Raw genomic sequence first — 19,371 nt, forward strand, 5'->3', positions numbered from 1 at the left:
TGTCTTTACAGTACTTATGGTACAGGCACGTTCGTTTGGTTTTCTTACTCGTTGCAATAATAAGTTTGGACTCTAGGCGCCGCTGTTCACCAACCAGGAGATGGGAAGCTGCGAGATACAGAGTCACTTCCTCCCCCAACCTCCGTAACACAAAGCAGAATGAGATGGATACTCACAGATCCTGATGCTGGAAACTTAAAAGTACGGACTTCCCTTCGCTCTCTTATATTTTGGATGCAGTCGACCTGGGACTTTGTAGCTGAGTCAGGACAAGCCGGCTCAAGTAACCGCGGAATATCGGCTCAGCCACTGCTATGGCGAATCAGCTTCTACGCCTGGACCGCAGCGGGCAGGTCCTACTGTACATTTTCCTGGGGAGTCTGCGGGGGTCTGGGGCCGGGCAGATCCGATACTCGGTGCCCGAAGAGACAGACAAAGGCTTCTTCGTGGGCAATATCTCCAAGGACCTGGGGCTGGAGCCCCGAGAGCTGGCGGAGCGCCGCGTCCGCATCGTCTCCAGAGGTAGGACGCAGCTTTTCGCTCTGCATCCGCGAAGCGGCAGCTTGATCACAGCAGGTAGGATAGACCGGGAGGAACTCTGTGAGAAGATGTCCTCCTGTTTTTTAAATATGGAGATACTTGTGGAAGATACCCTCAAGATTTACGGAGTGGAAGTGGAAATAATGGATATTAATGATAACGCCCCCAGCTTCCAGGAGGAGGAATTAGAGATAAAAGTCAGTGAGCATGCAACTCCGGGGTCGCGATTTCCCCTTCCTAACGCTAGGGATCCAGACGTAGGAAAGAACTCCCTACAGCGCTACCAGCTCAACCCTAATAGTTACTTCTCCTTGCAAGTGCGAGGCAGAACCGATGGGGCCAAGAATCCTGAGCTAGTGCTGGAGAGGAGCCTGGACCGGGAGAAAGAGGCTAATCATCTCCTCCTCCTCACAGCCTTAGATGGAGGAGATCCCATCCGCCAGGGCACTATTCCCATTCGTGTAGTCGTTCTTGACGTAAATGACCATATCCCAAAGTTTACACAGTCTGAATATCGAGTGAGTGTTCCCGAGAACCTCAGCTCTGGAACCCGGGTGCTTATGGTAAACACAACAGATCCAGATGAGGGAATCAACGGCGAAGTAGTGTATTCATTCCAGAATATGGACAGCAAAGCTTCTAAAATATTCCATTTGGATTCTCGAACTGGAGAAGTCTCAGTACAGGGGCCTCTGGATTTTGAGAAACATAGATTCTATGAGATGGAGATTCAGGGCCGAGATGGTGGAGGTCTCTCCACCACTGCTAAGATGTTGATCACAGTTGTGGATGTGAATGATAATGCTCCAGAAATAACTATCACATCTTCTACCAACTCAGTGCTGGAAAACTCTCCTCCAGGTACAGTGATTGCTCTTCTAAATGTGCAAGATCAAGACTCTGGAGAAAATGGTCAAGTCTCTTGTTTCATTCCTAACAATCTGCCTTTTAATTTAGAAAAGACTTACGGAAATTATTACAAGTTGATAACAAACAGAGCGCTGGACAGAGAGCAGATACAGAGCTACAATATAACCCTGACAGCTACAGATCAGGGAAGTCCACCCTTGTCTACAAACACTTACATTTCATTGAATGTAGCAGATGAAAACGATAACCCCCCCACTTTTGCTCACTCCTCTTACTCAGCCTACATTCCTGAAAACAACCCCAGAGGAGCCTCCTTCTTATCAGTGACCGCACTTGATAGGGACAGCAAAGAAAATGCTAGGGTCACTTACTCTCTGGTGGAGGACACCATCCAGGGAGCTCCCCTGTCCTCTTACATCTCTATCAACTCAGAGACTGGGGTCCTGTATGCGCTATGCTCATTCGACTATGAGCAGTTCCGAGACCTGCAGCTACAAGTGATGGCACAAGACAGTGGGGACCCTGCACTCAGTACCAACGTGTCCCTGAGCATATTTGTGCTGGACCAGAACGACAATGCACCAGAGATCCTGTATCCCGCACTCCCCACTGATGGCTCCACCGGCGTGGAGCTGGCACCCCGCTCCGCAGAACCCGGCTACCTGGTGACTAAGGTGGTCGCGGTGGACAGAGACTCGGGCCAGAACGCCTGGCTGTCCTACCGCCTGCTCAAGGCCAGCGAGCCAGGGCTCTTCGCGGTGGGGCTGCACACGGGCGAGGTGCGCACTGCGCGGGCCCTGCTGGACAGAGATGCGCTCAAGCAGAGCCTGGTGGTGGCGGTCCAGGACCACGGCCAGCCCCCTCTGTCGGCCACCGTCACGCTCACCGTGGCCGTGGCCGACAGCATCCCAGACGTCCTGGCTGACCTAAGCAGCCTTGAGTCTCACGTCAACCCTGATGAGTCAGGCCTCACGTTATACCTGGTGGTGGCGGTGGCTGCTGTCTCCTGTGTCTTCCTCGCTTTTGTCATCGTGCTGCTGGCGCTCAGGCTGAGGCGCTGGCACACGTCACGTCCGCTCCAGGCTTCAGGAGGGGGATTGGCGGGCTTGTCCGCCTCGCACTTTGTGGGCGTGGAGGGGGTGCAGGCTTTCCTGCAGACCTATTCCCACGAGGTCTCCCTCACCGCGGACTCGGGGAAAAGTCACCTGATCTTCCCGCAGCCCAACTACGCGGACACGCTCATCAGCCACGAAAGCTGTGAGAAAAGCGAGCCTTTCTTGATAGTTGAAGATTCAGTTACCGGTTTAGGCAAATGTGAACCTACAAATAATCAGGTGAGATTATTTTTTCTGAGTCCCAATTACTAGTGTCTCTGCCCAAATCTATTAAATGGTTTTTTTGGTGAACCTGTTACAAAAATTTTGGGAGGGGGCATATTCAGTTCATACAGACTTAGAACAATACATATAAATTTGTGTATTTTACCTTTAATCACATGACCATAAACTTTCAGAAACATTTTATGAAAGTCATTTTTAGTCTGGGTATATTTTCCCTTGATTCCAAAGGTCCAGTGTGCTATTATACCTTGCCTTATAATAAATTGAGTTTTCATAATATTTTTCTATCATCGGTGTTGATGGCTATCAGTGTAAGCTGGTTATTATTCACAGACATTTTATCTATTTCCCTATTTCAACTTTGCGTTCTCTCCATCATTATAATTATATTCTACCATTATTTGCTATACTTCTAATGCTCAGATTTTACCTTATTGATTCACAAGCATACCCTTTAGCTCTTTTCTTATCTGTATACACACAGTCACACATATTTCCACATTCACACATGTAAACTTTCCTCGGAGCACAAAACAATTACAGTATATTTTCATTTTTGATGACTGGTAATATGTTTAGATCCTGTTGGTTATTTAACTTTGTCTCCTTTATTTATCTCACCAAACATGCTGGTTGCCTTTTAATTACTGGACTCCCTTATGAGAGGAAACATAGAATACCCTTTTGTTTTTTAAGTTCTAGACATCTTTTCTATTTCTACTGTGAATTCATTAGATAGTTCTGAACTGATGTTCTTTTCTTTTATTTTTAAAAAAGATTTTATTTATTGATTTTTGGAGAGGGGAGAGAGACAGAGAGAGGGAAAGTGGGAAAGAGGGGGAGAAACAGGAAGCATTTACTCATAGTAGTTGCTTTCTGTTTCTGCTTGATGGGGCAAGCCCAGGGATTCGAACCAGTGACCTCTGCATTCCAGGTCCATGCTTTATCCACTGCACCACCACAGGTCAGGCTCTTTTATTCTTTTACTTGTACTTTAGTGTCTGTGTTGAGTGTTTTTTTACATGAAAAGTCACAGAAATACTTAATTTTGAATTAGTGGTTCTCAAAAGTTACTTTAAAATCTGTTAAACATGTTTACATTTTTCAGACTTATTTATATGGAATAGTTTGTGAATATAAGGATGGAGTGGGTATTTGGACTTCATAAGAGATGGATTTAGCTGGTATTGCTCTGGATATTTTTGTTTGTTTTCAATATGCCAATGAATCATGGATTCCCTCTTTATTTCCTTCATAAAGTCATTTTGTATTATATCTAGGTATGGTATTCTAAATTCTTATTCAGAAACAACTTGTTATTAAAGCCCTAAGAGTTACCTACTAACACATTTGTTATCTAAAGCAAAGTCTAGGAAAGTCAAATGAGAAGAGGAGATATATCTAGGGTATTTGATCTCAGGAATTGTCTCCATAATCAATTCAGCTCCTCAATGTCACACTACTTCTAGATATTGGGTCCAAATTATTTGCATATTCATGTTCCCTTTCAAGTTTACTTTACTTTCTCATTTAAGAATTGGCTGTAATGTTATTAAGTATATGTAGAATATCTAATGTTTGGGTGAAAAAATTTCAACTGCAGGAGAAGGAAGTCTTGCAACAGATGCCTAAATTTGTCTTGAAGTCAAGAAAATGTTAGTGTTTTGGTGCTTATGGAATTCCAAACTAAAAAAAATATATATTAACACATTTTACTTGAACTGAAATTAGATGAATGAAAAGGATATGAAGTATTTTGCTGGAAGAGAGAGGTAGTCCATATTTTTAAAAACATTAGTCTGAACTAGTTAGGAGCTGGCAACCAAGATCTTGGAAGATAAAAAGGAAAGGTTGGTTTTGAAACTTGAGATGAAGAAGGCTGTTTTGACTCTGTGGTAAAGTTCTGTTAAGGTGCAACATATAGTCCAGTTAAATAAAAAGACAGAAAGAAAACACCTTCACATTTTATGTCATTAAATTCCTATGGTAACCTATTAAGGTATAATTTTATATCATCTAAGCGTAAAACACTTAATCCCTTTCATAAATCTTTTATATGTAACAGGGAAAACTTAATGGCATTGGCCATTGGTATACTGAGTACACCTATATAGCTTTGAGCTCTCCTCCAGTTTCCTCTGATAAACGGAGGAGGGAAATTATCTGCACCTAAGATTGACTCTAATACTGGGTGTCATTTTGTGGCTGTTAAAATTTCCCCATACCACTTGGTGGGGCTGTTTTCTCATTGGTCTTTGTTCTAAATCTGGAGAGAAACTTTGCTTTGTTTTTCCAATATCTGAACTGCCAATGATTAGAAAAAGACAAACTTTTCTCATTCGTGGGTAAATGGCTCTTCTATAGAACTCCATCTCTGAGGAACTTTCTTTGAAAGTAAACACTTGGAAACAGACACAGCCAAAACAACATAGCTGTCAAAATACCGAATCTCATTATTTGCAAGACTTTTGCCTGCAGTTCTCTAAACAGACTCCGAGCGCCGCTCTTGGCCAATGTGCTGCAAGAGCTGGAGTCCAGGGTCCACCCGGGTGATTTGCTGCGCAGTCACAAAAGCAAGTACGTAGAAAGGAGAGGAACCCTCAGTCCGGTCGCTGCTCGGCTAATCTGATTCCGGAATACCGACTGGGATGCCTTCAAACTGGGAGTCTTGAGTTTTCTACGCGGTGAAAGTCGATATTTTAAACGCAATTTGTAAAGAAAGCATCTTCTCAACGCCAGAAGTTGCAGCAGGGCTGAGAAGGATGGGAAGTAGGGCGAAACAGAGGAGCGGTACCCGGCGGCAAGTACTCTTTCCCTTCCTGCTGCCTTTGTTCTGCGGAGCGCTCTCCGAGCAGATCCGCTACTCTATTCCGGAAGAAATGGCCAGGGGCTCTGTGGTGGGGAACCTCGCTAAGGACTTGGGGCTGCCTGTACGAGATTTATTGACCCGCAACCTCAGAGTTAGTGCAGAGAAACAATACTTTACCATAAACACGGAGAATGGGAACTTAATTGTGAATGACAGAATAGATCGGGAATCGCTCTGTCCTCAAAACCCTCTGTGTGTTGTGCCCTTAGAGATTGTAGCAGAGAACCCTCTAAATGTTTTTCACATAAACGTAATTATAGAAGATATAAATGACAATGCACCTCACTTCCTCCAAAATAGCATTATTTTACAAATCAATGAACTTGCAATTCCAGGAACTCGGTTTGGTCTGGAATCTGGTATAGATGCAGATGTAGGGCCTAACTCTCTTCAGAGTTACCAACTCAGCTATAATGAGCACTTCTCTCTGATGATGAAGGATAAGACTGAAGGCAAGAACACCCCTGAATTAATGTTGGAGAAGCCCCTGGACCGGGAACAACAGAGCTCTCATCTCCTGGTCCTGACAGCGGTGGATGGGGGTGACCCAGTCCAAACTGGCACCACTCAAATCAAGATCGAAGTCACTGATGCCAATGATAACCCCCCAATGTTCAGTCAGGATGTGTACAAAGTTAGCCTGAGAGAAAACTTGCCCTCAGGCACCTCTGTGCTAAAGGTGACTGCCACAGACCCAGATGAGGGCATCAATGCAGAGATCACCTACTCCTTCAAAATATTAGGAGATGTTGGAAATATGTTTATGTTAAACCATCAAAGTGGAGAAATTAAATCCAAAGACCCTATAGACTTCGAAATCAGTAGCAGTTATACCATAAGCATAGAAGCCAAGGACAGAGGAGGCATGGCCACCGAGTGTAAAATTATACTAGAAATTCTAGATGAGAATGACAACGCCCCAGAGGTGGTTTTCACTTCCGTATCTAGTTCCATAACCGAGGATGCAGAGCCTGGGACGGTGATTGCTTTGTTTAAAACACATGATAAAGATTCGCGAGAAAACGGGGAAGTCACATGTCTAATAAAAGAGAAAGTTCCTTTTAGGATTCAATCTTCTGCCAATAATTACTACAAGCTTGTAACAGATGGAGCCCTGGACCGGGAACAGACCCCGGTTTACAATGTTACCATTACGGCCACTGACAGAGGTAAGCCGCCCCTCTCCTCCAGCAGAAGCGTCACCCTACACATCGGGGACGTCAATGACAACGTTCCAGTTTTCCAACAGTCAGCCTACCTGGTCCACGTGCCAGAAAACAACCCGCCCGGTGCCTCCATAGCGCAGGTCAGCGCCTCTGACCCCGACCTGGGACCCAATGGCCGCGTCTCCTACTCCATCGTGGCCAGTGACCTGGAGCCGCGCGCGCTGTTGTCCTACGTGTCGGTGAGCGCGCAGAACGGGGTGGTGTTCGCGCAGCGCGCCTTCGACCACGAGCAGCTGCGCGCCTTCCAGCTGACGCTGCAAGCGCGTGACCAGGGCTCGCCCGAGCTAAGCGCCAACATCAGCCTACGCGTGTTGGTGGACGACTGCAACGACAACGCGCCAAGAGTGTTGTACCCGGCGCTGGGGCCCGACGGCTCTGCGCTCTTCGACGCCGTACCGCGCGCCGCGCAGCCCGGCTACCTGGTTACCAAGGTGGTGGCGGTGGATGCGGACTCCGGACACAATGCCTGGCTGTCCTACCACGTGCTGCAGGCCAGCGAGCCCGGACTGTTCAGCCTTGGGCTGCGTACGGGCGAGGTGCGCACAGCGCGTGCTCTGGGCGACAGGGACGTGGCCCGCCAACGCCTGCTGGTCGCTGTGCGTGATGGAGGACAGCCGCCTCTCTCGGCCACCGCTACGCTGCATCTGGTCTTTGCGGACAGCCTACAAGAGGCACTGCCAGACCTCAGTGATCGTCTCACACCCTCTAACCCCCAGGCTGAGCTGCAATTTTACCTGGTGGTGGCATTGGCCTTGATATCCGTGCTCTTCTTTCTGTCTGTGATTCTGGCCATTGCCGTGCGCCTGCGAAGCTCCTCTAACCTGGATACGTGGCACTGCTTTCAGCGTAGTCTCTGTACTAAGACTGCACCGCGGGCTTCTCCCAACTACGAGGGAACTTTGCCTTATTCCTACGATCTGTATGTTGCTTCCGATTATCAGAAAACAAGGTTTAATTTTCTCTCTATGGCGTCAGAAACGGTCCCTCCACAAGATCTTTCAAACGAAGTATCTTTGGTAGTAAGTGTCACTGAGGAAAATAAGTCAAGCGCTAACTCTATTGCTTCTACTCACGTGAGTTTCAATGAATGTCCTTCATCTACAAATGGTTTGCTTTAATTTTCTTTATTAACTACAAAGAGAGGACAATGCATGTCCTTTTTAAAAGAACATAGTAATGATTTTATAATATTCAGGTACCTATGCTAGGGATTATTTGAAGCCCACTGAGTAGGTCAATTTTATGCTCTATCTTTTCTCAAAGTCACCTGTAGATTTCTCACCAATTAAAATTTTTTTCATGGTATTCCTGCCAAATTAGATTCATGAAATAACAGTGAGAATTTCCCACTACATTTTGATGAACTTCCAAATGTATTGCCAGTAATTCTTAATAATTGAAATTTGGTTTACTACCCAGAAAAAGGTAAGTTTATAATATTCTTTGTATTACTAACTTTCCTGCATATTCTTTCAAAATATAATGTTAGTAGATTATTCAGTATTACCCTTATTTCTAGTAAATGTAAATTGGAATACTTTCATTTTGTTCTAAAAATGTTAATGTGTGTTCTATTAATTTCCAGTGATTATCAAAATGTGTTCATTCACATCTTTTGTTTTTAGGTTTCCATATTATTGTGAAAACTTGGTTTTTAAATTTAAATGTCAACAACTTCTAAAAGTAGTTCTTCCATTTAGACATATTTAAGAATCTATGAAAAATAATCTGCCCCAAATTATGGCTGAGTAAAATATTTTAAATTATTCTATTATATGATTTCTGAACACAGAAAATTTCTAGGGAGATGTCCCATGATAAGTATGCTGGGAGTACTGGTGATGTCAAAGCAGGTACACTAAGATTGGGATAAAATTACTACATATAGAAATTTCAAGTTTATTTAAAAGCTCATCAGAATATGCCTGACAACTACAGAAAATAATCTCTAGAAAGTGGCTCTGTGTGAAAAATTTTAGGGAAATAAAAAAGAAGATACCGGTAGTTTTAATTAAAAGAAATACTGGAGTTTTCATTGGCTCCACTTCCATCCTTATTTGAAGAACAGTAGGTGGAGCTATTTTAGGTCTAAAAACCAAAAATCCTTTCAAGGATTGTGCAGTAATTGGAGTTCAAGATTGTGCAGTAATTGGTTAGGACTCTGAGCGCCGCTGTTCACCAATCAGGAAGAGAAAAGCAGCGGAGCCTGCTTGCCTGCACGCGCCTGAAACACAAAGCAAGGATAGAAACTAACCGTCTCCTTCTGGACTGGAAGAAAATTGAACGGAGGAGCTGTGGTCCCCCAGCTGACGGATTCTAAGGACAGCAGTGCTAATCCTGACCTCGGTGGTTAAGGGAAGAACTGGAAATAACCCTCCAGGAAAGTGACAATGATTCCCGAGCGACTGCACCAGGACTGCAAAGGGCTGGTCCTGCTGGGAGTTCTCCTGGGGATTCTGTGGGAAACTGGATGCACCCAAATCAACTATTCAATTCCTGAGGAGCTGGAGAAAGGCTCTAGGGTGGGCAACATTGCCAAGGATCTGGGGCTGGAGGCCCGGGAACTGGAAGAGCGCAGAGTCCGCATCGTTTCTGGAGGTAGGACGCAACTTTTCGCTCTGAACCCGCGAAGCGGCAGCTTGGTCACTGCGGGCAGGATAGACCGGGAGGAGCTCTGCATGGGGGCCATAAAGTGTCAACTAAATCTGGAGATCCTGATGGAGGATAAAGTGAAAATATACGGGGTGCTGGTAGAAGTGAGGGACATTAATGATAATGCCCCCTACTTCCCAGAAGGTGAATTAGAAATAAAAATGAGTGAAAACGCAGCCACTGGGATGCGGTTCCCCCTTCCCCACGCTTGGGATCCGGATATCGGGAAGAATTCTCTCCAGAGCTACGAGCTCAGTAGTAATACTCACTTCTCCCTGGACGTGCAAAGCGGAGCGGATGGGAACAAATACCCAGAATTGGTGCTGGAGCGCGCTTTGGACCGCGAGGAAGAAGCGGTTCACCACCTAGTTCTTTCAGCCTCTGACAAAGGCGACCCAGTGCGCACTGGCACAGCGCGCATCCTCGTGACTGTCCTTGATGCGAACGACAATGCACCAATGTTTGCGCAGTCCGAGTACCGCGTGAGCATTCCGGAGAATGTGGCCGTGGGCACTACATTGCTTCTGGTAAACGCCACCGACCCCGACGAAGGAGCCAATGCGGAAGTGAGGTATTCCTTCCGGTATGTGGACAACAAGGCGGCCCAACTTTTTGAGCTAAATTGTAATTTAGGGACAATTTCAACAACAGGGGAGCTGAACCACGAGGAATCAGGATTCTATGAAATGGAAGTGCAAGCAACGGATAACGCAGGATATTCTGCCCGAGCCAAAGTGCATATCACAGTTTTGGATGTGAATGACAATGCACCTGAAGTACTTGTCACCTCTTTCTCCAGCTCCATTGTGGAAAACTCTCCCAGAGGGACATTAATTGCTCTTTTAAATGTAAATGACCAAGACTCTGGGGAAAACGGACAAGTGATCTGTTCCATCCAAGGGAACTTGCCCTTTAAATTAGAAAAGGCTTATGGAAATTACTATAGTTTAGTGACAGACACACTCCTAGACCGAGAACTAGTTCCTAGCTACGACATCACAGTGACCGCCACTGACCGAGGAAGTCCACCCCTGTCCACAAAAACGCACATCTCACTGAATGTTGCAGACACCAACGACAACCCACCCACCTTCGCTCGCGCCTCCTACACTGCCTATATCCCAGAGAACAACCCCAGAGGAGCCTCCATAGTGTCTGTGACTGCCTCCGACCCAGACTACGGAGAGAACGCCCAGGTCACTTACTCCCTGGTTGAGAACACCTTCCAGGGAGCTCCCCAGTCATCGTATATCTCCATCAACTCGGACACGGGGGTCCTGTATGCGTTGTGCTCCTTCGACTATGAGCAGTTTCAAGACCTGCAGCTACAAGTGATGGCGCATGACAGTGGGGACCCTCCGCTCAGCAGCAATGTATCACTGAGTCTGTTTGTACTGGACCTTAATGACAACACGCCAGAGATCCTATACCCTGCCTTCCCCACCGAGGGCTCCACTGGAGTGGAACTGGCACCCCGCTCAGCAGAACCCGGATACCTGGTGACCAAGGTGGTGGCAGTGGACAGAGACTCGGGCCAGAACGCCTGGCTGTCCTACCGCCTGCTCAAGGCCAGCGAGCCAGGGCTCTTCGCGGTGGGGCTGCACACGGGCGAGGTGCGCACTGCGCGGGCCCTGCTGGACAGAGATGCGCTCAAGCAGAGCCTGGTGGTGGCGGTCCAGGACCACGGCCAGCCCCCTCTCTCGGCCACCGTCACGCTCACTGTGGCTGTGGCCGACAGCATCCCAGACGTCCTGGCTGACCTAAGCAGCCTTGAGTCTCCCGCCAACCCCGACGACTCCGGCCTCACGTTGTACCTGGTGGTGGCGGTGGCTGCTGTCTCTTGCGTCTTTCTGGCCTTTGTCATCGTGCTGCTGGCGCTCAGGCTGAGGCGCTGGTACACGTCACGTCTGCTCCAGGCTTCAGGAGGCGGGTTGGCAGGCATACCAGCCTCACACTTTGTGGGCGTGGACGGAGTGAGGGCTTTCCTGCAGACCTATTCCCAGGAGGTCTCTCTCACCGCGGACTCGGGGAAGAGTCACCTGATCTTCCCGCAGCCCAACTACGCGGACACGCTCATCAGCCAGGAGAGCTGTGAAAAAAGTGAGCCTCTCTTGCTGTCAGGTGATTCAGTGTTTTCTAAAGATAATCATGTATTAATTCAGGTGAGTCCCTATCAAATACTTTTCTCTGAGCTTTGAGCAAAATATCTCTTATTATAGGTAATGAGACTTTGTCTGGATACTCCATTGGTTAGAGCATCGTCCTGGTACAAAAAGATTGCCAATTCGATCCCCAGTGAGGGCACATACAGAAACAGATTGATGTTTCTGTCTCTCTCTCTCTATTCCTTTTCCTCTCTCTCTAAAATCAATTTAAATTGACTTTATAGATAATGAATATATATTCAGAATTTATAAAGCAGATACACATAAATTTATGTCCATATGGCAGATACCCCGCCACTTTCCCTTAGGCCATTCCTCATGCCTTATTTATAACAAATTTATATATATATATATATATATATATATATTTGTGTGTGTATGTGTGTGTATAAATTTGTATCCACTTTATAAAGTACTTTTTTAATATTGCCTTGTTTTTCTAGTTTAATTTACGAATGAGCCTGACCTGTGGTGGCACAATGGATAAAGTGTCGACCTGGAAATGCTGAGGTCGCCGGTTCGAAACTCTGGGCCTGCCTGGTCAAGGCACATATGGGAGTTGATGCTTCCAGCTCCTCCCCACCTTCTCTCTCTGTCTCTCTCTCCTCTCTCTCTCCCTCTCTGCCCCTCTCCTCTCTAAAATGAATAAATAATAAAAAAAAACATGTAAAAAAATTTACGAATGATAAAACTTCCTGCTTTTAGTTGGTCTTATTTTCCATTGGCCCTACAATGGTTTAATATTGAACATTTTATGTCATTTTTATCAGTTAAGAACATAAATTCTTCTAGAAGGGATAAACTCAATGAAAATGATAAATATATATTTTAAATAAATTTTATAAATAGAATGCAACTACACATGAAGTGACTAATTCATAAAACACATTTCATTTCTTTTGAGGGGCAGTGATTCCTATGGTCACTGGGGATGCATACACTTATTCATTCTCAGTATCCTAAGTCACTTCATGGTTTCAAATCATTCTTGAACTTCCAAGTATGGCGGATTTATTTCCTTCACATTTAAAACTGTCTCATTGAAATATGCAAACAGTTTAAGTGTTCTCATAAGGAAAAACTGAAAAGATATTCTCACTGATGATTTTAATGATGACTGTGGGACACTCAGAGTTAACAAATTGTGTCTTGAGCACATTTTTTGGTACTTTGTTGAATTTACAGTAATTCTTTTTTCTTATGTTAAACTTACCACAACTTTCATTCACACTCATGGAAAATTATCTGAAAAGTGTACGGATTCTAAATGTTTCCTGATAAGTTTATGCTTATTGTAGAACATTGAACAGAAATTGAATGCTAACATACATTGTTCATTAGAAAGCATTGCTGGAACCTGTGAGAAGCCTGTGTGTGTGTGTGTGTGTGTGTGTGTGTGAATTCTATAATAAGGTAGAGAGTCATAACAACCTAATTATTTCCTCAGTATTTGTTGCCTATCTACTTTTTAAAATACAATAGTTAGACTTGGTGTGGTGAACACACAGTATAGCTGTTCAGATGATGCATTGTGGAATTGTGCACCTGAAACCTGTACAATTTTATTAACCAGTGTCATCCTAATAAATTTAATAAAAAGGAAATACAACAGTTAATTAAAACCTAGACTTATAAAAGAGATTAAAAAACATTGAGAAAAATAAAAGGTATCGTAATCAGGTGTCCCTGAAATGAGACAGTTACTGCTACTGAGATTCACATGCTACTTTATGCTTCTTGACAATGAAGGAAAAAAAAATACAATGTGGTCCTATTTGTGTAATTTAAAAAAAAAAAGATTTGAACATACCTAAATATGCAAATTTCATGTTGACATTAAGTTCAAGTGAAATTTAATGAATAGAGCTTTCTAGTGTATGTGCTACAGAAGCAAACACAAGCAGAGCTTCCTAAACAATATCGAGAATAGAGGGCAACATCAGTATTGTTTTATAAAAGCTATCAATATGTTTATCACCAAGCCAGTTTTCCTGTGGTGGTTAATTCCAAAGGGAAGATAAAACCTACAACAGAAATTGTTTGGGAGGCTAATCTAGTTTTGTCCAACTATGCTGACTCCTATTCATTTAATCTAATTTAGTGATATCATTAAGAGCTAAGGCAATGAATTGCCCATCAGTAGATGAGTGGATAAAAAAGCTATGGTACATTTATACAGTGGAATACTCCACAGCTATAAAAAAGAAGGAAATCCTACTCTTTGTGACAGCATGGATGGACGTGGAGAGCATTATGCTAAGTGAAATAAACCAGTCAGAGAAATACAAGTACCATATGATTTCACTCATATGTGGAATCTAATAAACAAAATGAACTAACAACCAAAATAGAGACAGACTCATACATAGAGAGCAGGCTGGCAGCTGTCAGGGGTGGGGGAGAGGGGCTATGTGAGCAGGGGAAAGGATAGAACTAAAAAAGACCAAAAAAAGAAAAAGGAAAAAACTCAGGAACACGGATGACAGTGTGGTGATTGCAGAGGGGTGGGAAGTGGAGGACGATATAGGAGGGATACATGGTGATGGGCAGTGTGGTGATTGCAGAGGGGTGGGAAGTGGAGGACGATATAGGAGGGATACATGGTGATGGACAGTGTGGTGATTGCAGAGGGGTGGGAAGTGGAGGACGATATAGGAGGGATACATGGTGATGGACAGTGTGGTGATTGCAGAGGGGTGGGAAGTGGAGGACGATATAGGAGGGATACATGGTGATGGACAGTGTGGTGATTGCAGAGGGGTGGGAAGTGGAGGACGATATAGGAGGGATACATGGTGATGGACGAAGACTTGGCTCCAGGGGCGTGTTAAATACATAATGCAGTATACAGAGATGTGTTGTAGAATTGGGCTCCTGAAGGCTATATAACTATGTTAACTAGTGTCACCCCAATAAATTCAATTAAAAAAAAGAGCTAAGACAATGAACAATCATGACCTATAGGTTATATCTCAAATGTTAGTAACCTTAACTATGCTTCCAGATTGAGCTAAATAGGCTTCATTAAATGGTTGTTGAGTGAACAAATGAACAAATGAATGTGCCCTGGGGATTTCCTGATATCAGCATTCTAAAATGTAGTATGATGGAAAAGTAGCAACTTTGCAATGAGGTAACTCCTAACTGTGTGACCTTTGACAAGTTATTTAATCTCTTTCAGCAAAATAGGGATAATGATATATAATTTGAAAAACTGTGATGAGGACCAATGAGAACATATCACTGGTTCATAACATGTTTTATTCATAATATGTATTTAATTAGCAGTAGCCATTTATTACATTGTTGATAGGAAAAAGGAGTCATACTTTCAATGTCAGTACACTTAACATTCTGTTGGGAAAAGTAATAACGATATGTGTGTTTCTCCAGATGGTACAATGGGATGACCTGTGGATGGAAGTAAAATGGTTCTAAAATTGTTATGAAAGCTAATTTAAAATCTTAAGTGCCTAGAAGCATTCTTGATTGAGAAGCCTCTGTTTGTGGTTATAAAAGATGGGGAAAGATTGTTTTGGGTGAGATAATTTTATGAGTGTTAATTTTTCTCTATCTGAACCATAGTGTTACCAAAATAAGGACCCTATTGTTCAAAGGACCAATTCACCCCAATAGGATTGGTAGGATGATTTAAATGGAAAATGTGTCACCAAAACCTGAAAGTTGGAGTTAATTTGGTTTGAACTCTGTGAGTTCAAAAGGCTATGCAAAATATCAATATTAGCTTTAGGATATTTTTCATAATTTAGGACTGATAACTAGAATATTTGTTGATTGATTTTTTTTTTTAGAGAGAGAGAGAAAGAGAGGGAGGGACAGACAAAGACAAACAGGAAGGGAGAGAGATGAGTTGCTCATTGATTGCTTTCTCATATGTGCCTTGACCTGGGGGCTCCATCTGACCCAGTGACCCCTTGCTAGAGCCAGTGACCTTGGGCTCAAGGCAGTGACCTTGAGGTCATGTCTGTGATCCTATGCTCAAGCTGGTAAGCCCCATGCTCAAGCTAGATGAGCCCACACTCAAGCCAGTGACCTCAGGGTTTCGGACCTGGATCCTCAGTATCCCAGGCTGATGCTCTATCCACTAAGTCACTGCCTGGTCAGGCATGTTGCTTGATATTTTTGATTGGTTTGGATGTTTATATATATTTCTTCTGGTGCCAATAATGAAATTATGCCAAGGACTTTGCTTATTTTCCTATGGTTATGAAAGGTATGTATGCATTTATGTAATATAATAAATTCATCAAAACATTCAGCTATAACTTAAAGTTGTGGTTCCACTATTTTATAGTACCTAAAATTGGAATGTAATATATCAGCAGACATTCTTTCCCCACTTCCATTCTAGAAAAGTATTATGCTCCTTGAAGCAGCAATAAATAACCTAGGATCCTTGCTGAGACTACACAACTTGTTGAAACTATGCAACCTATATATCATTTTAAAGTCAGTTAGAAGCGCCTGACCAGGCAGTGGCGCAGTGGATAAAGCGTCGGACTGGAATGCAAAAGACCCAGAGTCTGGATAGAGCGTCGGACTGGGATGCGGAAGACCCAGGTTCGAGACCCCGAGGCCGCCAGCTTGAGCGCGGGCTCATCTGGTTTGAGCAAAAAGCCCATCAGCTTGAACCCAAGGTCTCTGGCTCCAGCAAGGGGTTACTTGGTCTGCTGAAGGCCCACGGTCAAGGCACATATGAGAAAGCAATCAATGAACAACTAAGGTGTTGCAACGCACAATGAAAATGATTGATGCTTCTCATCTCTCTCCGTTTCTGTCTGTCTGTCCTTGCCTATCCCTCTCTCTGACTCACTCTCTGTCTCTGTAAAAAATAAATAAATAAATATATAAAGTCAGTTAGAAGCCTAATGATTAATGCACTGTGTCACAGTTTTCTCAATTACATGTAACAGAGTATAGCTGTGATCACAAATTGAATAGATATGGTGAAAAAAATCTGCTTTTTCCTCATGAAAGATATCAAGTTTTAAAAAGTACACACCTCTGCATTAATAATGTATAGTTCATTGTATATCAATTATACCTCAATAAAGCTATTTAAATTTTTTAAGCAAACACATAGTTGTGAAGGGATGTTAATCAAATTAGTGAGTATATATATATAAATAAAGCTATATATAACATATATTACATATATATTAGGAAAGAGATTTACTCTCTAATATTACACTTAGAGTTCATTTTTAGAAAACCATATCTAATGAAAAGTTATTAATAACAACACACCATTGAGGACACATACTTAAAATACTTATAGGAAAAGACTAGTTAGTGGCAAAGGTAATTGAAAAAAATCTTTGATAGAGGATGAGTTTTCTGGATACCAAATGGGAAAAACTCTGGTACAGAAAGTGTGAAGAAATTGTCATTGGATGGACCATAAAGTCAAATAAAATAATTTATCTAAGCCTGACCTGTGGTCGCGCAGTGGACAAGCGTCAACCTGGAACACTGAGTTTGCTGGTTCGAAGCCCTGGGTTTGCCTGGTCAAGGCACATATGGGAGTTGATGCTTCTGCTTCCCCTCTTCTATCTCTCTCTCTTCTCTCAAAAAAATGAATAAGTAAAAATAATAATCTGTCTACATGTGAAAGGAATCAGTACCTCTACAATTTCTCTTAGAGAAGCCATTAAAAGATCTACACTGTATAATATACAAATATAACAAGTATAACTTTTTACTTCATATTTAAATCTCAAGCATTTCACACAGTAATTTTCACACCTTATTAATACTCAATAAAAGGCTTGAGTTCAATGATTAGAAAGTGGTCTCTTGAGAAAATAATCATACTGCAGAACCAATTATTTTACACATGCTTTCCCTCTATATGGAACTCCTAATAAGAGCCAGCTCTCTGACTTATCTGTACAAAGCTAACAAACTGGAGAGTTGTCAAAAAAAAGTTTTAAATTCATAAGATTTTTATATTGTGACACTTGTTAGAAGCTTTCTATATCTTTGCAACTGAAAATTCAGCGAATAGTTTATCCTGGGACTGGTGTGTGTGTGTGTGTGTGTGTGTGTGTGTGTGTGTGTGTGTGTGTGTGTGTGTGTGTGAAGCCTCCCCTCCCAAGATAAATAAAAAGAGAGACTCAGCCTAAAAATATCTTAATCATCAAGAGGAAATAAAAAGAAGTCATCGCTTTGACATTACATGCTGGAGTCACTGAGGGTATCAAGTCTCAAGAATATTTGTGTGAATAAGATTGTACCACTGCCTTTCAACTTGCAAATTCCAGTGAGAAACAGCTGTTTTTCTCATTGCTTTCAACTCTTAAGTACCTCCTCCTCTGATTTCTTCAGGCTGCAGGTCTAGAGTAGGGACTCAGAGCACCGCTATCAGCATATGTGGAAATAGAGATAAATGAGGAGTTATCATAAGGTTTCTACTGGGTGACTTTCCTAATCAGAACTTCCCAAAGATCTGGGCCTTGGTGTCCAAGACTTACCTGCTCAGAAGTTGTGGGTTAATTAGCAAAAAAGACTACTTCACTCTGAGTGAAGAAAGTGGAGACTTACTTGTGAGTAACAGGATAGACCTGAAGCAGATATACCTACATACTATATAGTTTGTACCATAAATTTAAAAACAATAATTGAAAATCCTTTAATTATTTTTCACACTAATCTAAATATTCAAGATGTAAATGATAATACCCCTGCTTCAGCAGGAGTATTATTAGGTTAAATATGTGAGTTGACCCAGCCTGGATCAAGATTTGCAATAGTATCTATAGAAGATCCTGATGTTGGAAGCAATTCCTTTTCAAAATTACCACCTTAGCAGCAACTCTGTATTCATCTTCAAAGTAAAAGAAAACAACAGTTGAAACAAACACACTGAACTTCTGTTAGAGAAGCTACTAGACCTGGTAAAGGTCTAGTAGCCCTGACAGCCTTAGATGGCGAGTAGCACCTGGAAGCCACACAACTACAACACTTGCGCTCGTCATTTCAGCCAAAATGTATATACATGGCCGGGCTTTGAGAAACCATGCCTTAGCACCTCAGTGGTGAGGGGGAGGGCCATTGACCCGGACGAGGGCCTCAAAGTGGAAGTCAGGTATGCCTTTGCAGCCCAGAGCATGCATAGCCAGCTTGGCCTTGATCACCAGTTAGAGAAATGAAAATTTTAAGTACATTGGACTGTGAAGAGATTTTAAATTTTTGCATGGTTTTGGAAGCAAGGAACAGGGAGAAACTGGTTGGCCAGTGGAGTTGAGATCAAAATTTTAGATGATAATTATGAAATCCCAGAGGTGATTTTACTTCTTTTACCACCATGATTTCAGAAGATTCTGTACTTTGGCCAGTAATTTCTCTGTTTAAAACACAGGATCCAGATATGAGAGAAAATGGGAAGGTACAATAAAGTGCACCTTTCAGAATTTAATTTTCCATGAATAATTACTCAAGCTTGTAACAGATGGGGCCGTTGGACCTGGAGTAAACCCTGGAGTGCAATGTCACTATTATGACCACTGACAGAAGAAAGCCACTCTTCCAGCAGAAGCATTGCTCTACACATTGGTGACATCAACAGCAATGTGCCAGTTTTCCATCTAGCCTCCTATATGGTCCATGTGGCTGAGGACCCTCTTCCTGTTGCCTCCATTGCCTAAGTCTGCACCTCATCCCAAGATGGACCACAAAGCCATATCTCC

The 19,371-nt window shown here is 43.1% G+C and overlaps 1 protein-coding gene across 25 annotated transcripts in view; it reads left to right on the forward strand.

Moving 5' to 3' along the window:
- LOC136333521 (protocadherin gamma-C4) overlaps positions 1–19,371 on the forward strand; it is a 172,513-nt gene that overhangs the window by 94,157 nt on the left and 58,985 nt on the right. The window contains exons 1-2 of one of the 25 annotated variants that reach the window (XM_066272780.1): positions 5,331–7,864; positions 12,106–12,241. The exons of 19 other annotated variants lie outside the window; for them this stretch is intronic. In XM_066272780.1, the coding sequence (XP_066128877.1) occupies positions 5,513–7,864; positions 12,106–12,171 (2,418 nt within the window). In that variant the 5' untranslated portion in view covers positions 5,331–5,512 and the 3' untranslated portion in view covers positions 12,172–12,241. Of the gene's footprint in view, positions 1–76; positions 2,745–5,330; positions 7,919–9,052; positions 11,660–12,105; positions 12,242–19,371 lie in introns of those variants that run through there. 5 more of the 25 variants (XM_066272778.1, XM_066272758.1, XM_066272774.1 and 2 more) reach the window with 5 other exon arrangements.

Source organism: Saccopteryx bilineata, chromosome 4 (genome assembly GCF_036850765.1).
Source record: "Saccopteryx bilineata isolate mSacBil1 chromosome 4, mSacBil1_pri_phased_curated, whole genome shotgun sequence".
Taxonomy (NCBI): Eukaryota; Metazoa; Chordata; class Mammalia; order Chiroptera; family Emballonuridae; genus Saccopteryx; species Saccopteryx bilineata.